The sequence below is a fragment of the Salvelinus fontinalis genome, chromosome 2 (assembly GCF_029448725.1).
Source record: "Salvelinus fontinalis isolate EN_2023a chromosome 2, ASM2944872v1, whole genome shotgun sequence".
NCBI lineage: Eukaryota > Metazoa > Chordata > Actinopteri > Salmoniformes > Salmonidae > Salvelinus > Salvelinus fontinalis.
This window is the reverse complement of record NC_074666.1, coordinates 69,318,302-69,341,063: the sequence shown is the minus strand read 5'-3', so window position 1 is coordinate 69,341,063 and position 22,762 is coordinate 69,318,302. Positions and strand designations below refer to the sequence as shown.

At 40.8% G+C, this 22,762-nt stretch overlaps 1 protein-coding gene across 1 annotated transcript in view; it reads left to right on the top strand.

Annotated features, from left to right (window-relative positions):
- Positions 1–16,375, top strand: part of LOC129824294 (multiple epidermal growth factor-like domains protein 6) — a 75,808-nt gene extending 59,433 nt beyond the window's left edge. The window contains exons 21-34 of the mRNA XM_055883842.1: positions 342–470; positions 2,726–2,854; positions 6,200–6,328; positions 9,494–9,622; positions 9,849–9,977; positions 10,365–10,496; positions 10,718–10,846; positions 11,037–11,165; positions 11,317–11,445; positions 11,803–11,931; positions 12,256–12,384; positions 12,577–12,705; positions 12,951–13,079; positions 13,649–16,375. Coding sequence (XP_055739817.1) covers positions 342–470; positions 2,726–2,854; positions 6,200–6,328; positions 9,494–9,622; positions 9,849–9,977; positions 10,365–10,496; positions 10,718–10,846; positions 11,037–11,165; positions 11,317–11,445; positions 11,803–11,931; positions 12,256–12,384; positions 12,577–12,705; positions 12,951–13,079; positions 13,649–13,722 — 1,754 coding nt within the window. The 3' untranslated portion in view covers positions 13,723–16,375. The remainder of the gene's footprint in view (positions 1–341; positions 471–2,725; positions 2,855–6,199; positions 6,329–9,493; positions 9,623–9,848; positions 9,978–10,364; positions 10,497–10,717; positions 10,847–11,036; positions 11,166–11,316; positions 11,446–11,802; positions 11,932–12,255; positions 12,385–12,576; positions 12,706–12,950; positions 13,080–13,648) is intronic.
- The last annotated feature ends 6,387 nt before the right edge of the window (positions 16,376–22,762 follow it).

Sequence of the window (22,762 nt, the reverse complement as noted above, 5' to 3'; positions counted from 1 at the left end):
GTTGTAGAAACATCTCAAGGATGATCAATGGAGACAGGATACACCTGAGCTAAATTTCGAGTCTCATAGCAAAGGATCTGAATACTTATGTAAATAAGGTATTTCTGTTTTTAATTTGTAATACATTTCTAAAAACCTGTTTTCACTTTGTCATTGTAGGGTATTGTGTGTATTGCTGAGGAAATGCTGAGGAAATGTTTTTATTTAATCCATTTTAGAATAAGGCTGTAACGTAACAAAATGTGGATTAAAAGTCAAGGGGTCTGAAAACTTTCCGAAGGCACTGTATCTTATGTCTGTTTTTGTTCCCCCTAACATTCTGCACCCTGCTCCTGTTGTAGCATGCCAGGCGGGGTGGTTTGGAAGTGGGTGTCAACACACCTGTGAGTGCTGTAATAATGCCAGCTGTGACCCTGTGAGCGGGCAGTGCCAGTGTATGCCAGGCTGGACCGGCGCCAGCTGTGAGAAAGGTACTGTCAGTGTGCGTGTGCGTGTGTGCGTGTGAGTGTGAGTGTGCGTGTGAGTGCATGTGCAGCGGTTTCTCCTGTATTCATTTAGCAGCAGTGAAGCATTAAATAATGAAACAGGATAAAATATAGCAATGCTAATGATAACCGTCTTCTCATAGATGGAAAGGCTTTCCCAAATACTTTCTCCATTAAATGTTAACTAGCTACAAAGTAGCGTATGCCTACCTGTCAGAATAATATCATGATTATCTGCATCAATTTAGTGGGCATTAGTTTTGTGAACTCCATCACGTGTGCTACAGAACCGCTGCTAACCAGACAACAGTGCTAGGTGCATGCTCACTTGTGTTAAATTGTAACTACACTCCAAAATATTTAAAACATTCTTAGATTTTCCCCACGTCTCAAAAATGGTCTCCTGATGCCGTTTAAGCATTGTTGTGGACTTAGAACATCTATACATTTTTACTTTTAGATTCAAACTAGAAGCACAGAGAGCGTCATTTTGAATTCATGAATTTGCATGTTTTATTAATCTACTGTATTTGAAGTCATGTCCCCCAGTCCTTCACTTTTCCTAAATAAGTATATTAACACACGTACAGTGGAGACAAATGATTGGATCCCTTGATAAAGATGAGCAAAAAATTATATATATTTCATACTAATACAATTACTTGGAGAAAAAGACAAGTAATAAATAAAATAAAAACTCAAAAAGATACAGGTGCATGTGATTGAATGCCCTGTTTTCAATACTCACCTTGCAAGGATAACTGAGCCGTCTGCCACGATTCCATGCACTCTACACGTGAGCACTCGCAACACTCAAAGCACAGTAGTCTATTTAAACTCAAAATATACCATTCTGATCTTTTGAAATGCATTTTCTTAGTTTCATAATGTTCCGTAAGACATGCCTAAACAAATGAATAATGGATGATCTTTGTGATGGTGTTTGATTTGAAGTGTTTTGGGGATTTTTCAGTTGTGTGTGTGTGTATATAGCCTACAGTTACATAAAATACATGTACCGGAACATATTTTTTAAACCTCCCTCTTTGGGCTGGATGTGTGAATGTGTAGTTCATGCATGCATAATCTATGAGCAGAATTTGAGCAGAATTTTACCTCAATTAGCCATGAAATCCCTAGTTTGAAGCAACTGTTTTTCTGGAACCTATTCTGCGCCATTTTACCTACATTTTCCCCCAGGTAGGCCAGCCTAGCAATTCGCGTTCAACCAATGAGTTTCAGCACCTCACCATATGAGTGACAGCTACAGTAACACGATGCACATGATCCACCCACAGCTGAGAGAGAGAGAGAAATTACGTGGTGCACAGTGCACATATCTCGCAGAGTACGCAATTTTCAGGGACCACTTTTGGCTCGTGAGCACTACTTTCTGAACTACTGGCTAAAAAGTATACAAAAGTATACTAATAAAATGCTATTGTGTTGAAATACATTTCCTTTCATATTCTAATGTTACCTTCATAAACAACTAAAGCACTATTATTGTGATGAAATGTATTTATTAGACTGCTAGAATGTTAACATCAAAACGATGTTTCATTTGCTTAGAACCGGGGTATCGAGGCCCGGCATTTTAAGTGTTAAAAAAAGTGTGATTTGAGAGCAAAAACCTGAAAAAACTGGGGAAGATCCGTAACCTGAACAATCCACCTCTCCTCTCCCTTTCGTGACCCTTTCTACCACTGATAAAATACATTTTTGTGGAAACACTTGTGTGCATGCATGCATTCATGCACACACTTCCAGGCATGTTTGTGAAAGAGAGTCCTGTGTGTGTGCCCATGCATGTGTGCGTGGGTCACAGAGAATGTATTATTTTGCCTCCAGTAACCCACAGGCAAAATTTGGAAGTCCATTTGAAAAGTGGACTATGCTTAACTGCTATTCAATACTGTACACATCTGTACGCTTCATTCCCTTACCTTCCCTGCAACAAGCCCCATTAAGAAAGAGCATCCCTAATGCTAGGTAATGGTAGCATTTTTTTCCCTTTCTAACCACTGCACTCTGAATCACTACCCTCCCCCTAAAGGAGCGAAAAGGGACAGACTTTTCATACAAAACAGATGATGCACTCTAATTCTCTACCCTACCCCTGAGGTGTGCGTGCACTCGACACCCCCTCATGGATTGAAATAAGACTGACTGATGTACTGTACGTATGAAATATGGTGAAATCTGTCTCCTGCTCACAGCGATGTGTATCTCTCTTTCAGAATGTCTAGAAGGCTTCTATGGGTCAGACTGCCTGCATCACTGCCTGTGTCAGAATAGTGGTGTGTGTGATCGTTTCTCTGGGGGATGCTCGTGCCCCAACGGGTGGACCGGGGTGGCCTGCGAACTGGGTAAGTGATGGATCAACCAACAGGACCAAAAGGGAAATAAGGGGGGTTAGGAGATTTGCAATGCGCTTAGGCCCTGTAACAAAGGTTAATGCAGTAACGCAGTACATTTTTACTGTATAGTGTCATAAAACTGGTTAATGTAATAACGGAGAACTTGACAGAGAACTTAGCCCTGGTGTTTGACAACTTAATGTAATAAGTTATCCAGTGGTTATTACGATATCAGGTGAGTAACAACATTTTTATGAATTATACAATAACTTTAACAGATCATGTAATAATATACCATAATCACTGTCTTTATGATTCATTTAATTAATTTCAAGCGTCATGGCTTTTCATGTCTTTGGGGCAGAACAAAATGAGTTGGGCAGGTGTTAATATAATTTGGTGTGGAAGAGTCAAGAGAGCCTGGCAACACTGAATAGCTTCTGTTGAGATATTCCTTAGATGAAAAGTGGACAAAAATCAATACTGAATACCCTGGATTCAGGGTAAGGACTTTATTATCATTGTCTTAAGCGCATCAATTCGCTGCATAACAAAAAACTATGTAGGCACCTAACATGGATAATCTTGATAAAAACGCCTTATTGGTCATAGTTTTGTAATATGAGAGGACAAAGCTCAACACTAATTTGATTATGAAAATGACATTTGCCCGTTTTGTAAATAACTCTACCTACAAAAATGAAAGGCAGCTTTGCAGAAGAAAACATTTAACAAACTGCAAGGTGTAAAGGCTTTATATGGCACATAAAGTCTTCATACACACACTTCACAAATCTTCACATTGAAAAAAGGGTAAGGCTTTTTATCAGTAGGATGAATTTGTCGGTAAATCTTTTGGTATTAGGTAACTACTTCTCATAGTCAGAGCAGTGGTAAGGCTTCTATCCACGTTGTATCCGCTGGTGTACTTTTGAATGATATTGTCCAGCAAATCTAGCTACAAAATCAGAGCAGTGGTAAGGCTTATCTCATGTGTGTATTTTGCTTGTGAAGTTTTGCGTTTTTACGATAACAGAAACTATTAACGGTGTCAGAGCAGTGGTAAGGCTTCTCTCCTCTGTGCATTTGCTTGGGATGTTTTAAGACGCTCAATTGAGACTTGCCACAATCAGAGCACTTCCCACAATCAGAGCAGGAATAAAGCTTCTCTCCAGAGTGTGTTTTCATGTGTCTTTCAAGATGTGATGAGAACTCTTCTCACAATGTGGGCAGTGGGGACACCTCTTTGGTTTGTGTATTTCCTGGTTTTGCTCTTTGGATGCAGAAGCTGGCCGAACTTTGTCAGAGGCGTAAGGTTGTTCTCCTGTGGAACATAAAACAAAAGGATAAGCTGAAAGTGGCTAAGAATCAACTTATTTCACTGATTAATGAATAAAGTCATATGTGTAACATGAGATAATTCTACCTCTCAATTTGAAAAGGGAGACTAATTTGTGGAAAATGTTAACTCCCTCTTACAATGTGCTCTTACCATGAAAAAACAAAAGACTCAGTCTTCTCTTCATCATCTCCCCCTTTTAATGTTGACGTTCAAATCCAGTGTTGGACTGCATTCTTCCAGCTTCACTGATGCCACCTCTGGATCCTGGACCTGAAGATGTCTCTCCTTTGTGAATGATATCAGAATAGCAAGTCAGTTGGTGTTATGTACAAATCAATGCTTTTAAGTAAGCTGTACATGACAAAAGGGAGCTCAATACCAATCACATGTTGTCATTTCTCACCATGTTCAGTTAGCTAAACACTCATTTCACAAGACTTGCTACTGTCCGAGTAAACTCCAGACAGCCATACACTGAATAATACAAATAGTAGCATTGACAATGTTGATGCCGAACCAAGCAGGTCTCCATGCTGTGAAATAACATCTCACACAATTGGTCACCTTGACAATTAAACCTTTAGTCTGTCCTAAAACTATGCCGTGGAGAATCCAGTAGATGATGGTTCTGGGTTACACAATGAGAGATGAAAACTTGAGAACACCAAACAACTTTAGATGAAACTTGCTCTCACCATGGTCCAATACTCCGATCTTTCCCTCATCCACTTCATCTTAAATGTTAATATTCCAACCCGTTGTTTGACTGCAGAGGTTGCTTTCAGTGTGTTGCTTACATGTGTACTGATGTAGCACTCTCATAATTGCCTCTTGTGCACAACGTCGTCTTTCATCACTCAGATTTTTCAAGACAGAGACGACACGTTGTTCAAAATTCTTTCTGAAAAGTCTAGTACGTCGAACATGTTCTCCTGCAAGGCAGCTGAATCAATGACCTTGTCCTCCTGGCGTTTACTTTTGTGGCCTCCTGAATGCTGCTCCTCTTCTTCATTTTTAATGATGACATTCAGCTCCAATGTTTTACTCGTCTTCCAGGTTCACTGATGCCATCTCTGGGACCTGCTGTAAGCCTACACTAAGGGCCCCATTGTCACAATCAGGACTCAGTGACTCAGTTCTCTTTATCTGCTTGCTAGAGCTAGATATAAAAGTCTCTAGATAGATTAAGTCCTAAATAGAAGTCAGAGTTCAACCTCCTGGTCTCCCCTGTGTGTGCCACTCCCCCTCCCATTGAACTGTATGTAATATATGAGCACATTTCGAACAACGTCTGCAATAAGTGCTGTGGGGCTTACACACACACAGAAGGAAAGGTTGTGGTAGATGTAACGCATCGCAGGTCATTTCACAGCTCTTTATAATCTGAGCATTTATGTCAACGTCTCTGAATGATCTATTTAGATAATCAACTGACGACTGGATCACCTTTCTCTCTCTTTCCCCCCTGCTATGTGTCCCATTCTCTCTATGTGTCGTTTTATCATTCCTCTCTCCCCTACCTATCTTTCTCTCCCTCCTCTTTAGCTCTCCTCCCTTCCTCCTCTCTCTTTCTCTCAAATCAAATCAAATGTTATTTGTCACTCTTCTTAAAAAACAGGTATAAGCTAACAACGAAATGCTTACTTCCCAACAGTATAGAAATATAACATGAGGAATAAATACACAATGAGTAACGATAACTTGGTTAGATGCATTGTACCGAGTTGATGTGCTGTGGCACGAGGTAACAGATATGTACATACAGGTAGGGATGAAGTGACTAGGCAACAGCTGTGCAGTAGCAGAGAAAACACTATGACTTATTTTATGAGTCCTTCTTGTCTTCCTCCCTCCTGTCTCTCTTTCTCTAGTTCACTCTACCTATTTGTATGACAACTCTGTGTGAACTCCTGTCTGTATTCTGTCTCTAAATGTTGTCTAGCAGTACCATATCACAAAGTGACATTTTGAGTATGCGTAAATGTACTTGGTGATTCTGATTCTATCCCCAGAGTGTGCCCATGGCTGGTTTGGGGCGGACTGTGCTCAGCCCTGTGCGTGTCTGAACAGTGGTGTGTGTGACCGTCGCAGTGGAGAGTGCAGCTGTGGCCCAGGCTGGGTAGGACAGCACTGTCAGACAGGTAAGGAACAAGAATCTTAAACATGTTGCCCTAAGACCTGTACTTTCTTGTACTCTGACCTGACTAACTAAGTGTGTATGTGTGTGTTTTAGTACATCTTGTCAATGTTGTTGCATGTGTATTTATATGTGTGATCAGGGTTGTAACAGATTATATATAAATCTGGATTACATCATCCGATTACAAAAATGAAGTAACTGTAATCAACCTGGATTACTTAAAAAAAGTGTACTCAGATTAGTTACATTCTTAAAAACATCTGATTTAATCTAAACAGTCCGAATTTCAGTTGTTTAGCGCACCCTCAATACTTGTCACATGTTCTCATCTCAGCAAGATTCCGTTGTCCTGCTAATCACCCATCAAGGGTGGATGGCTTCTTTGAATGAATAGGTGGCTTCCAAGACATTTCTACATGGCCCACTGGTCAATCAGAGAGTTGTCTGGACTCCACAGGGTTCCTTCTTGCTGCTTTGTAGCCTATTTACAGTTCACTTTCACTCTCTCTCCTTCGTGTGCTCGAGTAGTGGGAGAGAAAAATGCTTTCTGGTAGCACAACATTTCAAAATGCAATCGTGGGAAAAACATTGTTTCAAGCCAACCAATGTTGCTACTGTTGAGGAGAAAACTGGCTCAGCTTTCTGTAGGTCTATATTTTATTTGTCAACTCTTGAGGGAAGGACACTTACTCCGGCCATCCACAGTGAGTTCATAAAATGTATGGTTAGATGTCAATTACACAGCTAACTATCAGCCAAATTACCTTCTCAGGTATTGCCAGATGTGATATTCCCATCAACGAGCACTTGGTGGGCAGAGTAATGGCTCTGCGGTGTGACAGCAGATCTTCCTGTCAGCTAAACAGATAGAGGGCCCACGACAGGATGCATTAACTCATTGAGCAGCCGCTCGTGAGACATTTTCTTCACACTGCCTAGTCACACTACAGCTGCCCCTTGGGCAAGCCGCTTTACTCAGCGTCAAGCCAGAGGCATGCCTGCTCCCCATCACAGATTATTAATATATATTCTATATATTGGATGTCATGGCAAAAGCACAAAACATGTTTTTGGAAAAGTACTTTAAATGATTAGGTGTGGGCAAAATTATTTCAGGATTTGGGTCCACAGGTGACAACAAATAAATGAAATCAAATTGTATTGGTCATATACAACTGGCAGGCTTCTCACAATGCACTGGTGACAAAAGTGAACAATCAAATAAGTGACAGTAAATATAAAATATAGTAATACTACAAATAATAAAAAAGAAAACACTAAAGGTGCTAATAAAATAAGATAAAAAAAGACAAGGTTTATTCATGCGCATAGTGAGTGGGGTAGAATGAGAAAATACAGTGCATTAGTAGCAGCATAGTTAAAATGATGAGTATGTACAGGAGTTAAGGTAACATGACTATTGCAGTGGTCTGGTACACTATAGTAATTCCAGTGTGTACAGAATGAGTAAGGCTAAGTGTGTGGTAGAGTGTAGTAGTCAGCCGGGGGTTCAGCTGTTGAACAGTCTTTTGGCTTGGGAGAAGAAGCTGGCTTTGAACCTGATGGTCAGACTGATGCTCCGGTACAGTTCTCCCCTGCACACCTTCCTCTTGGCCCCCTTTACAGACAGAAACCTAACCTACAAAGTGAGAAGTATTATAAATGACACTCTATGTTAACATATTTCCCTCCCCCACCCCCTATATTTTATATTCATTTATTGTGACAGTTGGTAAAGAAACTGAGACAGATCAAAGTTTGTCACGTGCGCCAAATACAACAGGTGTAGACATTAGTGATATGCTTACTTTTATAGGCTCTAACCAATAGTGCAAAAAAGGTATTAGGTGAACAATTGGTAGGTAAAGAAATAAAACATTAAAAAGACAGGCTATATACAGCAGCGAGGCTATAAAGTAGCGAGGCTACATACAGACACAGGTTAGTCAGGCTGATTTAGGTAGTATGTACATGTAGATATGGTTAAAGTGACTATCCATATTATGAACAGAGACAATAACATTTGTTTTAAATGATATTTTGTTTTAAAACTACAACAAATAAGGAAAGCTGTACAAACAAGTCACATTTCTAAAGCATTTTGTAGTATAGTGTTCTTCTTCCGCTGGGCTTATCCTGAGATGTCCAAAAATGAACAGCTGTGGTTAATCAGCAGTTGGCACACAACAACACTGGAGATGTTTCCTTTCTTGGTGGTAACATCCCTCTGAGTGGACACGATTTGCAAGCAGCATGTCCCTGGATTGGATGGGGTTTTGCTCAAGGACCAATGGAATTGCCAAAATGTACTGAACTCCACTCAACCGGGAACCTGCCATCATCTCTGCCGCTTCACTTGAAAAAAACAAACACAGTATATCTTCATATTTAAAAAAAGATATACTCACATATATCTCTCTGTTATGCATGGGAATGTTTTGGAAAAGATTTCCTAAATGAAAATCTGATTTGCTGGGGTTTCTAAGTCTTTTATGTCCAAAAAAATAAAAAAATAATTTGCTCAGAAAACTTGGGGGTCCAAATAAAATCACCCATGTGTCAAATTCGGCCCACGGGCCATCATTTGGGAAACCCTGCCTTAAACTTTGTGAGTGCTATACAGTAGCATGTCTTTGCTTTTTACAATTTCTTTATGAGAGATATCATTTCTAAATGTATAGTTTATTAAACATTGTGAGTGTTAAATAGGCTAGATAGCACATCTTTCTTTTTGTGTTATTCACACAATTTGTTTATAAGAAGAGACGTAGCATAGTTTATAGATTTATTTGAAAGGTTTAAGGCTATATTTGTCAGTTTCTCGCTCTGTTGATTTTGAATTTGTGTTAGCCTATTTGAAAGCTTACAGGCACTTTGTTTTTGCAATTCTAATATCTTTATCATGTTGCCTTCTGTTCTCGTTTTTATTTATCAATAAAAGACAGTAATCGAAACAGTGGATGTGTTTGTGTATGCTTAATCATAACAACAGCGTAATTAATAAATCATGTTTTTTTGTGGTGTAGCCTACAGAAGCCTATTGGCTCCAATCCAAGGGGGAAGCGCTCTGTCAAGCCGTTGAATATGAGAAGCCGCAGTGCAGACGAGAATAAGCACTTTGATGACAGCAGTTAAAAATATTCATGTTTTTTTGTGCCCTACACAGCATGTGAGGCTGGCCTGTTTGGCCCAGGGTGTGAGGAGCAGTGTCGATGTAAACATGGGCCCGTGTGTGACCACGTCAGCGGAGTGTGTGTGTGTCCTCCTGGCAGGAGGGGACCTCTATGTGACAGAGGTACGGTTAGATTGTTGACCTAGGATCAGATTAGCCTTTTAGATCATAATGAATGAGATTACATGGACATGGGGAGACCTGATCCTACATCAGCACTCCCACTCTGAGGCTACTATAAATGTACTGAACCTATTTATCACAAGGGCCTGTACATACTGTAAATCATATGCAACAGACCACACGCATTGACTTAATTGAATGTACGTGATTTCCACATTCACCACAGCCTGTCTACCTGGCTCCTACGGGAAGGACTGTGTGCTACGTTGTAACTGTCCCCACGGCACTTCCTGCAACCACGTTTCCGGCGAGTGTGGCTGTCCCCCTGGATTCACTGGCAACGGCTGTGAGCAGAGTGAGTGACCTGGAACAGACTAGTCTAGCCTAGAAGCCAGAGGGACAGGAGAGTAGAGTAACACAGAATGCTTCCTCCCTCCCTTGTTTCTTTGAGGTTAGCACCGATCTATAAGAGTCATTGTGATACTTTCACCAATCCAACCCTTTCAGATCTGTGATAACCCCACGGGAGGATATGTTTTTGAACTATTAGTAAAAAGGGCCTGAGATAGATATGCAGTATAGGTATTTGGGGTTGCTGAATGAAACAATAGTAAATATACGTACTGTTTCCTTATTACTACTACCCAACATGTAGGCACACCTTTTTGTGTAGCCTACTGAACAAGTCCATATATCAGGATATTGTATGGGAGTCAACGTGTGTTATGTGTTTCTCTGACAGTATGCCAGCCTGGCACATATGGGCTGAACTGTAACCAGGTGTGCCAGTGCTCTGGCACCAACCAGCTATGCCACCCGGACACCGGCCTCTGCTACTGCACCCCTGGTTACCATGGTTACAACTGTGATCAAGGCAAGCACCCCCATCACACACAGACACACACTTCCTGAAACAATGTCACAAAGGGATTCCACTGTTGAAAGTTTAACTTATAGTCATAGGTAGGCCCAGGAGATTTTCCACAATGTGACTGGATCAGGAAACACTCTTGACCTTAGTTATGACCTCACCGGATTAGAAAAGAACGTTGATGTTTAAACACAGCTAAGTCCTGTGTGTGTTTGGCTTGACAGAGTGTGACATAGGACGGTACGGCCCAAACTGCGAGCGGCTGTGCCAGTGTAGGAATGCTGGTGTGTGCCAGACCATCACAGGCACCTGCCAGTGCCTGTCTGGCTACATCGGAGCAGACTGCAACATCAGTGAGTGCCATCGTGTGCCAGGGGCATGGGCATATCCATAGGCTACATTTAGTTATTTACCAAGTACTTATTGTAACGTTAAAAAGTAAAATGGTAATTGTCATTCATTTTTCATCCTATAACACAAGCACTACCAAGTAACGTTTTGTATGGTCGCTCTTTCCCTACTCTTTTCCTCTGGTTCTACCAGCTTGCCCATCAGGGCGTTATGGGCAGGACTGTGCCAGGGTGGCTTTGTGTGGGGAGGGGGCACGGAGTGACCCAGAGACGGGCAGGTGTGTGTGCAAGGCCGGCCAGCGGGGAGAAGACTGTGGACAGGGTAATACACACACTGTAACACACACAGTTGATTCCTGCTCCACAATGAGTGTCATATGTAGTAATCCATCCAGTCATGTTTTATTGACAATCTATGGTGTTTGTGTGCGTGCTGGTGCCTGCGTGTGTTTGTGCCTGTGTGTGTTTCTCAGGTTGTGCCCAGGGTTGGTATGGGGTGGACTGTGGCCAGCGCTGTAACTGCCGTAACAGTGGTGTGTGTGACCCAGTCTCTGGAGGCTGCACCTGCGGACTAGGCTGGACCGGACCCAGCTGTGACAGAGGTGACCTGACCAGACCTGGCTATAAATACTATTCTAAATCTTTAAATGACTTTGAACATTTGCTTTAGCCTGCCTGGAGTGCCAGGTGAGCATGGTTTGCACTTTTGCTTCAATTCTATAGGTTACATTGCAACAGGCAACCTCAATCGAGCACAGACACATTATTTGAAATGATCTCAAACATTATTTGAACCCAGGTCGTGACAACCATGGTCCTCACATTTCCCATTCTCCTCATTGTGTTGTGAATTGATGTGAAGACTCCATTTAAGTGCCCCTGATATCATGATGAGCCCACGACACGATCCCATTGCTTCCCCATTATACGGTGTGTGTTTCTGTTGCTCTGTCATTCAGAGTGCCCCCTAGGGAGTTACGGGGCCAACTGCAAACTGCGGTGTGATTGCAATAACAATGGGACGTGCAATAGAGTGACGGGAGAGTGCCGGTGTGACCCGGGATACTACGGTCACCTGTGTGAACACGGTAAGTCGGGTCGATTCAGTGCCTGCTGCTTTGAGTGGATCAATGAATCATCAAATTGATCATGTGACATAACTCCATTTTAAGATATCAATGAATCAATGTATTTCGCTACACCCGCAGTAACATCTGCTGAAATATGTGTATGTGACCAATACAATTTGATTTGAATGTAGATAACACTGTTAGTATCAGAGTTTAGGTTTGAAGGGTTAGTTTCGGAGAGTGAGAAACGATATAAGAAAGCTATTCAAGGCGTTTTTTGAATGCTCTTTCTGATGTTCTAATGTTTTACTATCCTAACTTTCTGTTCTATGTTCTGTCTAGCCTGCCCTGCTGGTTTCCATGGCCACCGCTGTCAGTTCCAGTGTAAGTGTCGAGGCCACTCCCCCTGTGACCCCAGCACAGGGCACTGTCTTTGCCCTCCTGGTTACCATGGATACCGCTGTGAGAAAGGTGAGAAGGATTACGTTGAGATTATGGTTAATTATGGATAATAATAATTATTAATTATTAATTAATTAATATTATGGATAATATGGTTGTAACTGCTGATAAAGTGTGACTGTTACATGCCCCAGTCATAATTAAGGCTAAGATGTTGTCTCCTGTGTCATGTGCTCTCCTCCCGCTCATTCCCTGTCACAGAGTGTGAGCAGCGTCGTTTCGGGGTGGGCTGCATCCAGTCATGTGACTGCGAAGGGGACACCCCATGTGACCCCATGACCGGCCGTTGTCTGTGCCCCCCAGGGAAGATGGGCACGCATTGCGACACAGGTACCTGTTTGCTTCTTTTTATTTATCTAACATCTAAGTAGTATGGTTCATCAACATCTGTTTCCTCAACGACTATGGGGCGAGTCCTAACTTCCACTTGGTGTAAGTCCAATTTTCACTTAGTCTCCCACTAACATCAATGCAGTTAGACTTAAGTCAAAGTAAGGATTCACCCCTACAGGGCAAACAGCACCAGTCTTAAAGTGTTCTCACAGTTCTTGTTTCCCTGTCTGGGCTTTGTCCAGATTGTCCAGTGAACCGCTACGGCCCGGACTGTTCTGAGAGCTGTGAGTGCAGGAACGGGGCGCGGTGTGACCCACGGAACGGCCGTTGCACCTGTCTACATGGCTGGATAGGACCCACCTGTCAGGACGGTACGTGTATTGATAAGGGAGAAGGGACAGAGCATGGACCAAAAGAATGAGGAAGTAGAATACTAGAATGGACATGAACCTTTCTATGATGGGATAAAGGTTAGCCATTTTGGCCATGTAGTTAGTCAACCATGGTTTGACAGTGCTGTGATAAGACAGAGTAAAATAATGAATTTGAATCATTTATCTGCTATGTGCAAGTTATGTTCTGGTGTGCGACGGGTTTTGTACCCACGTGTATTATTTTGGATGTTTTGGATTTCAGAGTTTTTTGAGCACTTATTAAACTGCTCTGTTTTATACCAAGTTCGAGCTCCTGCGCCTGACTTCCCTGCCGCCAGCACGCACCCTTACACAAGTGCTATACAAACACAATAACATGTAAAGAGACATTTAAGATAATATCAAAGCAAACTTCCAACACACTTTACAATAAAGCAATAAAATGTTAGATGAAAAACAAGCAAGATATAATAGGCTAAATAGATTACTAAAACAAAACAGTGGAAGCTGTTTTATAGGAGTTCAGTCTAAAGCTAAGAGTGCTCTCTCTGTCTTCTCGTCTGCAGGAGGGTCCCTCGTGTCTCCACAGCTGGGCAACAGAAATCAAGAAAGGAATCACTCACACACTGTCCCAGTATAGCACCCCCTACTGACTGACCCCCAGCCTCATACACTGCGGCCTACTGGTCACTTCTAGAGATCACAGAGCTCAAAACTGAACTGAAGCACTCTCAAAACAACAACAGACTGTTTTGTACAGAGAAGGGAGTGCTATGGCAGGGCCTTGATGAACTAAAGGGACTTCTGAGCTGGAGAGGCCATTTTGAAGAGTTGTCTAATCGCAGACATTGGAGTTCAAATAACACACTACACTTGACATCACAGGGATGACTGTCCTATATTTAATCTTACAGGGTGGACTCAAATGTACTCAAGAGTTAACAGACATGGCTATTTTTTTTTGCAGGCCCTGGATAAGAGGACATTTCTGGGTCAAATGCCAAAAAGGATAAAGTCATGCGAGGTTTACAGAATTATTTACTGTAAAATACAGTTGTTGAATATCATGTACCATGCTTAACAGTTGTGTATTTGTGTGTACATTGTGTGTATATTGTGTGTATGTAAATGTGTTCATGTCTACAACTCAATCATGTTGTACGTATACTCACGATATGGCAGTACCTCATTGGAAGTAGTTATTTGTTCGAACATTGAGGAGATTTGTTTTACGCTCATACCATTTTTAAAAATGATTGTAGTTGTAGTCATCCTTACTGGCTTCTCCAAAAACAATAGGCTACTCACACGCATGGTCCATTTTATTTCTATCTTAGCAGTCACCAATGCACTATACAGACTCTTATGGCACAGTTGATTTATAAATAAGAAACAATTCAGGATCATTTATCTGAATGAAATGCTCTACAGTATTTGGAGAACCTGCACCAGGTGATGATGACTTGCACACAGGTCAAAATGCCTTAGTCTACACACCTCATTTTACATGTATGTAGATACTATATGAAGTGACAGCTTCTCTGCGAAATGGAGGGAAAACTGTTTCAGTTTTCAATAAAGAAGATTGATTAAATGTGTACTGCAAAACACAACATTAATTACTAAATGTGGTCTAGACTGCATTTGCTACATATCAAGCAAATGTTAGCAAGGAGTAAAGGGGCAAGTCGTATGTCAAACCCTACAGATGCTATACATTTACCTGATCCCAGATCTTTATGTACATTAGAAGACTCCTCTGACTGTATGGTGTAAGAGTCATTTTTTGTTGTTTGCTAAAGCATATACAGGTATCACATTGACCATCTATATAGAACATATTTAAAAGTGTTAACTTGGTCATCGCCAGCTTGTGTCATCAAACTGCATAGTCAACTCATGTATGAAGTCAAGATATTCTATATTCTTCCCTGCATAAGCCTCTGTCACCATCTTCTGGTGGCTCTCCACATTACATATTGTGATCTGCCCAGCTTCATATATGAGGGCAGTTAGTTGTAGCCATAGTTATAGGACTATAGGTGGATATACACTACTGGTAAAAAGTTTTCTTTCAAAGCATATTTGAAACTGGGACACTTTGGTGGGATTAACAACAAGATTACCTTTAAAATGGTATAAGAAACATGTTTGTCTGAGGAATTTTAATTATGAGATTTCTGTTGTTTTGAATTTGGCGCCCTGCACTTTCACTGGCTGTTATCATATCATCCCGTTACCGGGATTGCAGCCATATTAATGCAACCACTGTGTCAGATTTCAAAAAAACTTTATGGAAAAAAGCACACCATGCTATAATCTGTGTACAGCGCTCAGAGCCCAAACAAGCCATACAGATATCCGCCATGTTGTGGAGTCAACAGAAGTCAGAAATAGTATCACAAATATTCACTTGTCTTTGATGATCTCATTCAGAATGCACTCCCAGGAATCCCAGTTCCACAATAAATGTTTGTTTTGTTCGATAACGTCCATAATTTATGTCCAAAAACCTCCTTTTTGTTCGCACGTTTAGTTCCAAAATCCAAATTGATGACGGGCAGGTCAGACGAAAAGTCAAAACATTTCATTACAGTTCGTAGAAACATGTCAAACGATGTGTAGAATCAATATTTAGGATGTTTTTAACATAAATCTTAAATAATGTTTCAACCTTTGAGAATTCCTTTGTCTTCAGAAATGCGATGGAACGCAGGTCACTCTCACGGGAGCGCGCATGACCAGCTCATGCCAGACTCCTGACTCAAAGAGCTTTCCTTCCCTCATTCCTCACAGTAGAATCCTCAAACAAGGTTCTAAAGACTGCAATATGACCCCAAAGACACTGTATATTGGATAGGCAAACCTACAAACCTCAGATTTCCCACTTCTTGTTTGGATTTTTTCTCAGATTTTTGCCTGCCATTTGAGTTCTGTTATACTCACAGACATCATTCAAACAGTTTTAGAAACTTCAGAGTGTTTTCTATCCAAATCCACTAATGATATGCATATCTTAGCTTCTGGGACTGAGTAGCAGGCAGTTTACTCTGGGCACCTTATTCATCCAAGCTACTCAATACTGCCCCCAGCCATAAGAAGATTTATTAACTCTATTTATTGAACTGCATTGTTGGTTAAGGGCTAATAAGAAAACATTTCACTTTACACCTGTTGTATTCGGCGCATGTGACAAATAACATTTGATTTGAAATGAGATTGATTTTAGTTGAATGGAAAGCGTTATACACTGCTCAAAAAAATAAAGGGAACACTTAAACAACACAATGTAACTCCAAGTCAATCACACTTCTGTGAAATCAAACTGTCCACTTAGGAAGCAACACTGATTGACAATAGATTTCACATGCTGTTGTGCAAATGGAATAGACAAAAGGTGGAAATTATAGGCAATTAGCAAGACACCCCCAATAAAGCAGTGGTTCTGCAGGTGGTGACCACAGACCACTTCTCAGTTCCTATGCTTCCTGGCTGATGTTTTGGTCACTTTTGAATGCTGGCGGTGCTTTCACTCTAGTGGTAGCATGAGACGGAGTCTACAACCCACACAAGTGGCTCAGGTAGTGCAGTTCATCCAGGATGGCACATCAATGCGAGTTGTGGTAAAAAGGTTTGCTGTGTCTGTCAGCGTAGTGTCCAGAGCATGGAGGCGCTACCAGGAGACAGGCCAGTACATCAGGAGACGTGGAGGAGGCCGTAGGAGGGCAACAACCCAGCAGCAGGACCGCTACCTCCGCCCATTTACATCAGAAGACTAAATCAACACAGAGGTTACATCCCAAATGGGTGGATATTCCCTACATAGTAAACTACTTCAGACCAGCAACCTATAGACCGTGGTCAAAAATAGGGTAGAAACATCGGCAGGCTCATCAGTAATGTTTCCCTTGTTGGACAGATGGATAACGTTGTCTGAGCAGTCGACTCGTCTCATTTGCTTGGAGTTTCCCCCCAAACTAAAATTGGTTGGTCAATCTCACAGGAACCTAATGTAGCTACCATTAACTAGCTATTCAATGGAAAGAACGACAACAATATGAGCTTGTCATGCGGCCCTGCATGGTGAGTAAAATTCAATAACTAACAACAAGTGAGTTATCTCCAGTCCAAAAAGTTTTAGATAGCTAACGTTAGCTAGCTAGCAACTGTCCTTAAATTAACGTTACCATTACAACTCCGCAGCACAACATTGATTTAACATTTTAATCTAATCTGTGTGATAGTTTTCTAGCTAGCTGCAATTAGTTTAGCTATAGCTGCAAATTAATCTAACGTTACCGTTAGCTTTAGGTGACCTGGTGGTAGGGTAGCTAGCTAGCTACAGTAGATGATATAACGTTAGCTATATTTTAACGTTAATGTTAGTTAGCATTTACAAATATTTAGCTAGTAGCTAGTTCAATTCTGTGACAATTAGATGTAATAATAAGATAGATAATTACCCAATTTACAGTTAACCTTAGCTGGCAAACCAACAGTCAAATCATTCTGAGCCTTGCTAGTGTGCGCGAGCTAGGTATAATTAATGTTTTGCTTGCTGTGATCCATGTAACGTTAGTCTCTCGCACTAGCTTTGATCATGGCTGTCTCGCTTGAGAATCCTGTTTGAGACCACATTGACTTCTCCAAAGTGTTAAGCATTGTTATGAGACGCAATGTGGATGGATGATTCAGTGATTTAAATTACACATTGCCAACTCATCTCTTCAGATTTATCATCTTCTACACAGTAGAGGTGGCCACTTGTTTTATGATTTGCCGAATTGACACCTGCGCTTTAATCTTATGGGTACTGGGACGATAGCGTCCAACCTGGCCAACATCCAGTGAAATTGCAGAGCGCGAAATTCAAAAATACCAAATTAAAATATTTACCATTCTTGAAAATATATGTGTAATACATCAAAATATAGCTTAACCTCTTGTTAATCCAGCCACTGTGTCAGATTTCAAAAAGGCTTTACGGCGAAAGCAAACCATGCGATTATCTGAGGACAGCGCCCAGCACACAAAACATTACATACAGTTACCAGCCAAGTAGATTAGTCAACAAAAGTCAGAAATAGCAATAAAATGAATCACTTACCTTTGATGATCTTCATATGGTTGAACTCACAAGACTCCCTGTTACATACATGTTTGTTTTGTTCGATAAAGTCCTTCTTTATATCCAAAAACCTCTGTTTTGTTGGCGCAATTCCAGTCCAATGGCTCAAAGGCAGTCACAACAGGCAGACGAAAAATCCAAATAGTATCCGTAAAGTTCATAGAAACATGTCAAACGATGTTATTAATCAATCCTCAGGTTGTTTTTGGCCTAAATAATCGATAATATTTCAACCGGACAATAGCGTCGTCAATATAAAAGAAAAACAAGAAAGGCGCGCTCTCGGTCGGGCGCAGAAAACAGTTCTGGTGACTTCCCAGGGTCCACTCACTCAAAGTGGTCTTACTCCCTCATTTTTCAGAATACAAGCCTGAAACAATTTCTAAACACTGTTGACATCTAGTGGAAGCAATTTGAGTCCTAAGTCATGGGATACTGTATAGGCAGTCAATGGAAAACTACAAACATAACAAAATCCCACTTCCTGCCTGTTATACAGTTCTGTTGTACTCACAGACCTTATTTTAACAGTTTTGGAAAATAGTGCCCCCTACCCTAGTGAGGTTAAAAACTATTTTTTTTAAGCTGTTGGCTTTCTACATATTTTCTGATGATGTGAAACGTGCCCCCTGCAGGTGAGGAATGATTATGCATTGAGAGAAGGTAGCTATTCAAGCATTGTGACACTCGTCCCAATTTCGATGTCTACACGATCTACGGCCGACTCTGTGATGCTGAGCGGCCATGTGATGGTGCATTGTGCATACATTTCGACCTACTACACTAACAGCCTACTCCCACCGACGTTCTAAATGGAACATGATCTACTAATGATATACCGCTGTCCGGCCCGACGTCGGCGAGATGTATGTGTTCTGTCTGGGTAGCTAGCTAGCTGAACCGCAATAATCTCAACTCATACTACTAACGTTACCAATACAAAACTGATTGTCATAGCTGTAGTATGAATCTTCAGGTAGCTAAAGCTAACCAACTATGTTCAATGTTAACTAGCTAGCTAACATTAGGCTATAACTAGCAATGCAAATGGCTTCTGATTCTAGTAATATTACTACACAGATTATACACCTAATATTAGCTAGCGAGACAGCAAGATAACGTTCACTAGCTAGCGAACAGTACGCTTTAACTTGCAATGAAAAGTTCTTGTTCTTGTTCTGCCAGCGTTGTGTCAAGTCACTCCGGTTCACATTGACCATGGCGTGTGCAGAAAGTAACTGATCTGTCTATAGTGCCTGCTAAATTCAGGGCATCAATGTTGTTGAGAAAAGTAGCAAAACTTTTGTAGTTCTTGATGGCTAACTTTATATTTTTCAAAAAAGACATGTTAGAAAGGATTGTCAACACATACTGAGTAGCTCACATTATAGACAGAAGTATGCTACTTGGTAAACCAATCCAAACGAATCTCCCAGCATGTCCAGCCCATCCATTATCTCAGCCAATCATGGCTAGCGGGAAGGTTCCTGACTTTTTCCATGGCTAAACCAACTAGGCTCGTAATTTAACAATTTTATTCATATTTTCAGATGGAATATAAGTTTGTTATCAAAGCACATGAAAATGAACATGTTCCGGAAGGTATTTCTGGCAAAAAATCTATTTTGATCTTTAAAAATGAAGACGTTCAAATACCTCTCCTGTGATTTAGTGACGTGCGACATACACCTAGCTTCCTGAAACGGGTCACATTTTGAAATTGGCTGCCACTCCCCTCAGGGTCCAAATCTGGGGTGGCTCTATATCTAAACCTTTTCAGGTGGGTCCTCCTCTTTCAGGTGGGTCAGTAGCCTAGCGGTTAAAAGCGTTGGGCCAGAGGTCGCTGGTTTGAATCCCAGAGCAGACTAGCTGAAACATCTATGAGCCCTTGAGCAAAGTACTTAACCCTAATTGCTCTGGATAAGAGTGTATACTAAAATGTTAAGATTTTACATTAATTTATATTTGTGCTTTATTTGGTACTTTTTTCACAAAATGCACAATTGTTCCACATTTTTTTGTTTAGAAGCTTGATGAGAAGAGTCAGGGCCATGCATAGACCTTTTGGGTGGCATGTGCTTGAACCAAAAAAATGGCACCACGAAAATCAAATGTCCTGCAACAGTGAACGCAGACTAGTTGAGAAATTACAAAAAAAGGGGAAAGCAGCATTTTACAGTAAAGTATTTATCAAAATTATTTTTTAAATTGAATAAATTATGCACTTATTAAAACACAATTCCAGTCAAAAAAAAGAAGATTGTAAGAAATGCTGTAGCCTACCATTAGGCTATTATATCCAACCCAACTCCTGTTATTACAGCCATAAAGGTGATGCATTTTCAAAACTCAAGATAGGCTACAGAAATAAACGTATTTTTACACCTACATTTGGAGTTGAAAGTCATTCATGTTAGCAGCAAATATGAATTAGGTGTACATCATGTCGTATCTCTGGAATTCGGAGCAAGCTAAATCATACAACCATACGACCTATACTTGTAGCAGAGGTTGCAGGATCAGGTGGAAAGCATGTTCTGTCTGGACGGCGCCATCACGTTGGAGGGCAGCATGCCTGCCGAGTGCTCGTTGCTCACAAATTTATTACGAATTTATCGTAATAAATTCGCCAGAATATTATCCATAATATTGAAGACAGTGCGATGTTAAAGCTGATTATCTTTAGACATATAGCCAGTCGCCACCCAAAGGGCTATCTGAGATATGAAAATGATCAATGAAATCGTCAGGTAGCCTATTGGTTTTGGCAATCATGAGTCAGTAGTCGATTGATAAATTGTATTTTAGATGGATGATGAACGTAGGCCTAATCTGTTTTTGCCAGGCAAAACTGGAAGAAATGAAACAGGATCTTTCTAATCACTCATCTGGATAAACACGCCAGCCTTTGCGCGCCAATGCTGATAACTGGTCATTGACCAGATATCAAGACGCGCGGAGCAATTTGTGGTTCTAAAGCGTAGATTAGAATGCAATGACGATTTTATGGCAGTGGGTTCAGAACAACAACGACAAAAAAAATGTCAATATTTGGGGAGAAATGATACCATCACCGAAAAGGGCAGACTGGAAGGGTAAGGGGCATGATGTACCTGACAATGTTGAATATTTTAAGATTTGTTTTATATAATGACGCCGTGAGACCTGTTACTACGTCTGGTTTGAGTCAGTTAGGAAGACGTTAGGCAAAATACATATTTTGTTTCTAAAAAAAATACGTCTTAAACTGGTCATATTTTGGTCATATGATGTCGCGACCAGAATGTCGTATGCCCGTTGGGTTATAAGGACCGTCATTGGAACATCCTTTCCCCTGCATAGGACTTCCATCAAATATGATGTTGGAGAGGAGGCCATTCCCCAAACTCGTTCAATAAACTTTGATATTGAAATGTAGTCTGTTGTTCATTTAGATTAAAATAACCAACTCATCATCCAGCTTTGATGATTTCAATCAGCTGTGTAGTGCTAGGGCAAAAAACAAAACCTGAACCCAGGGGTGCCCTGGGACTGAGTTTGGGAAACCCTGCATGGTCTAATGAACAAAAGCCATAATTAATGTAGGCCTAATAAATAACTGTATTTGTATATTGCAAATGTGAAGACACGAAGATCTATAATGGGAAAGCTTCATTTGGTTGATTAAAGCTACCTGGGACTGGTAAAAATAATGGTTTAGGCCCCACCACTGTTTTGGTGTATGGGGATTGGGCTGGGAAAATGTCAGAATAAATGGGTAGGCCTATATAAACAGTATAAATAATGGCCATTGAACAGATTTTGAACTGTTAGAACTTCTAGTAAATTATTTTTTTTAGTCAGAGGGACTATGTTCATGAAAGATGTTGAAGCTATGTATTCCAGAAGAAAATGTTTGTTCCCGGGGAAGGACACGTTTTTTTTACTTGAACTATACTACATATTGGCTAAAATGTAAGCCTAGCTGTAGCTTGTCTATGACGACTTTACCAACAGGAATATAGATTCCAATGAGTATTTGAAGGCGGAATACTGGAATACTGTAATACTGTGAAGTACTGGAGACTGTACAGTACACATGCCTTATCCTCACAATAAATGTTTCAAATTTGACCACATGGTGCCACTATATGCACAAATGTGGTAATCTCCATTCACAATGAGTATAATTCTATTCCATGCCATTGTAGCCTGTCTTTTGCCAAGAGGCCCGAGTTTTAATGGCACAGGTGGGCCAAGTGCGCACGCACACACACACACAGTTTCATAGTAATCAGATCAATCGGCAGAATTATAACCTCGGGTAGGTCGAGTATTCGCAATTCCCCCATTCTTGCATGATATCAGGATTTGGGTGTCGCTAGTCAAGATTATCAATTCCTATTGGTTATCAACCAATACAATCTAAGCACTTATAGGCCAATGAACAGTTAAATTATACATTTTGAAATAAATATATTTATTTGATGGTGACTCAACATACAACATTTCGGTTCCAAGAATTGAAACAGTAGCATTTAGGCCAATGCATAGCCAGACCTCTGGTATTTGG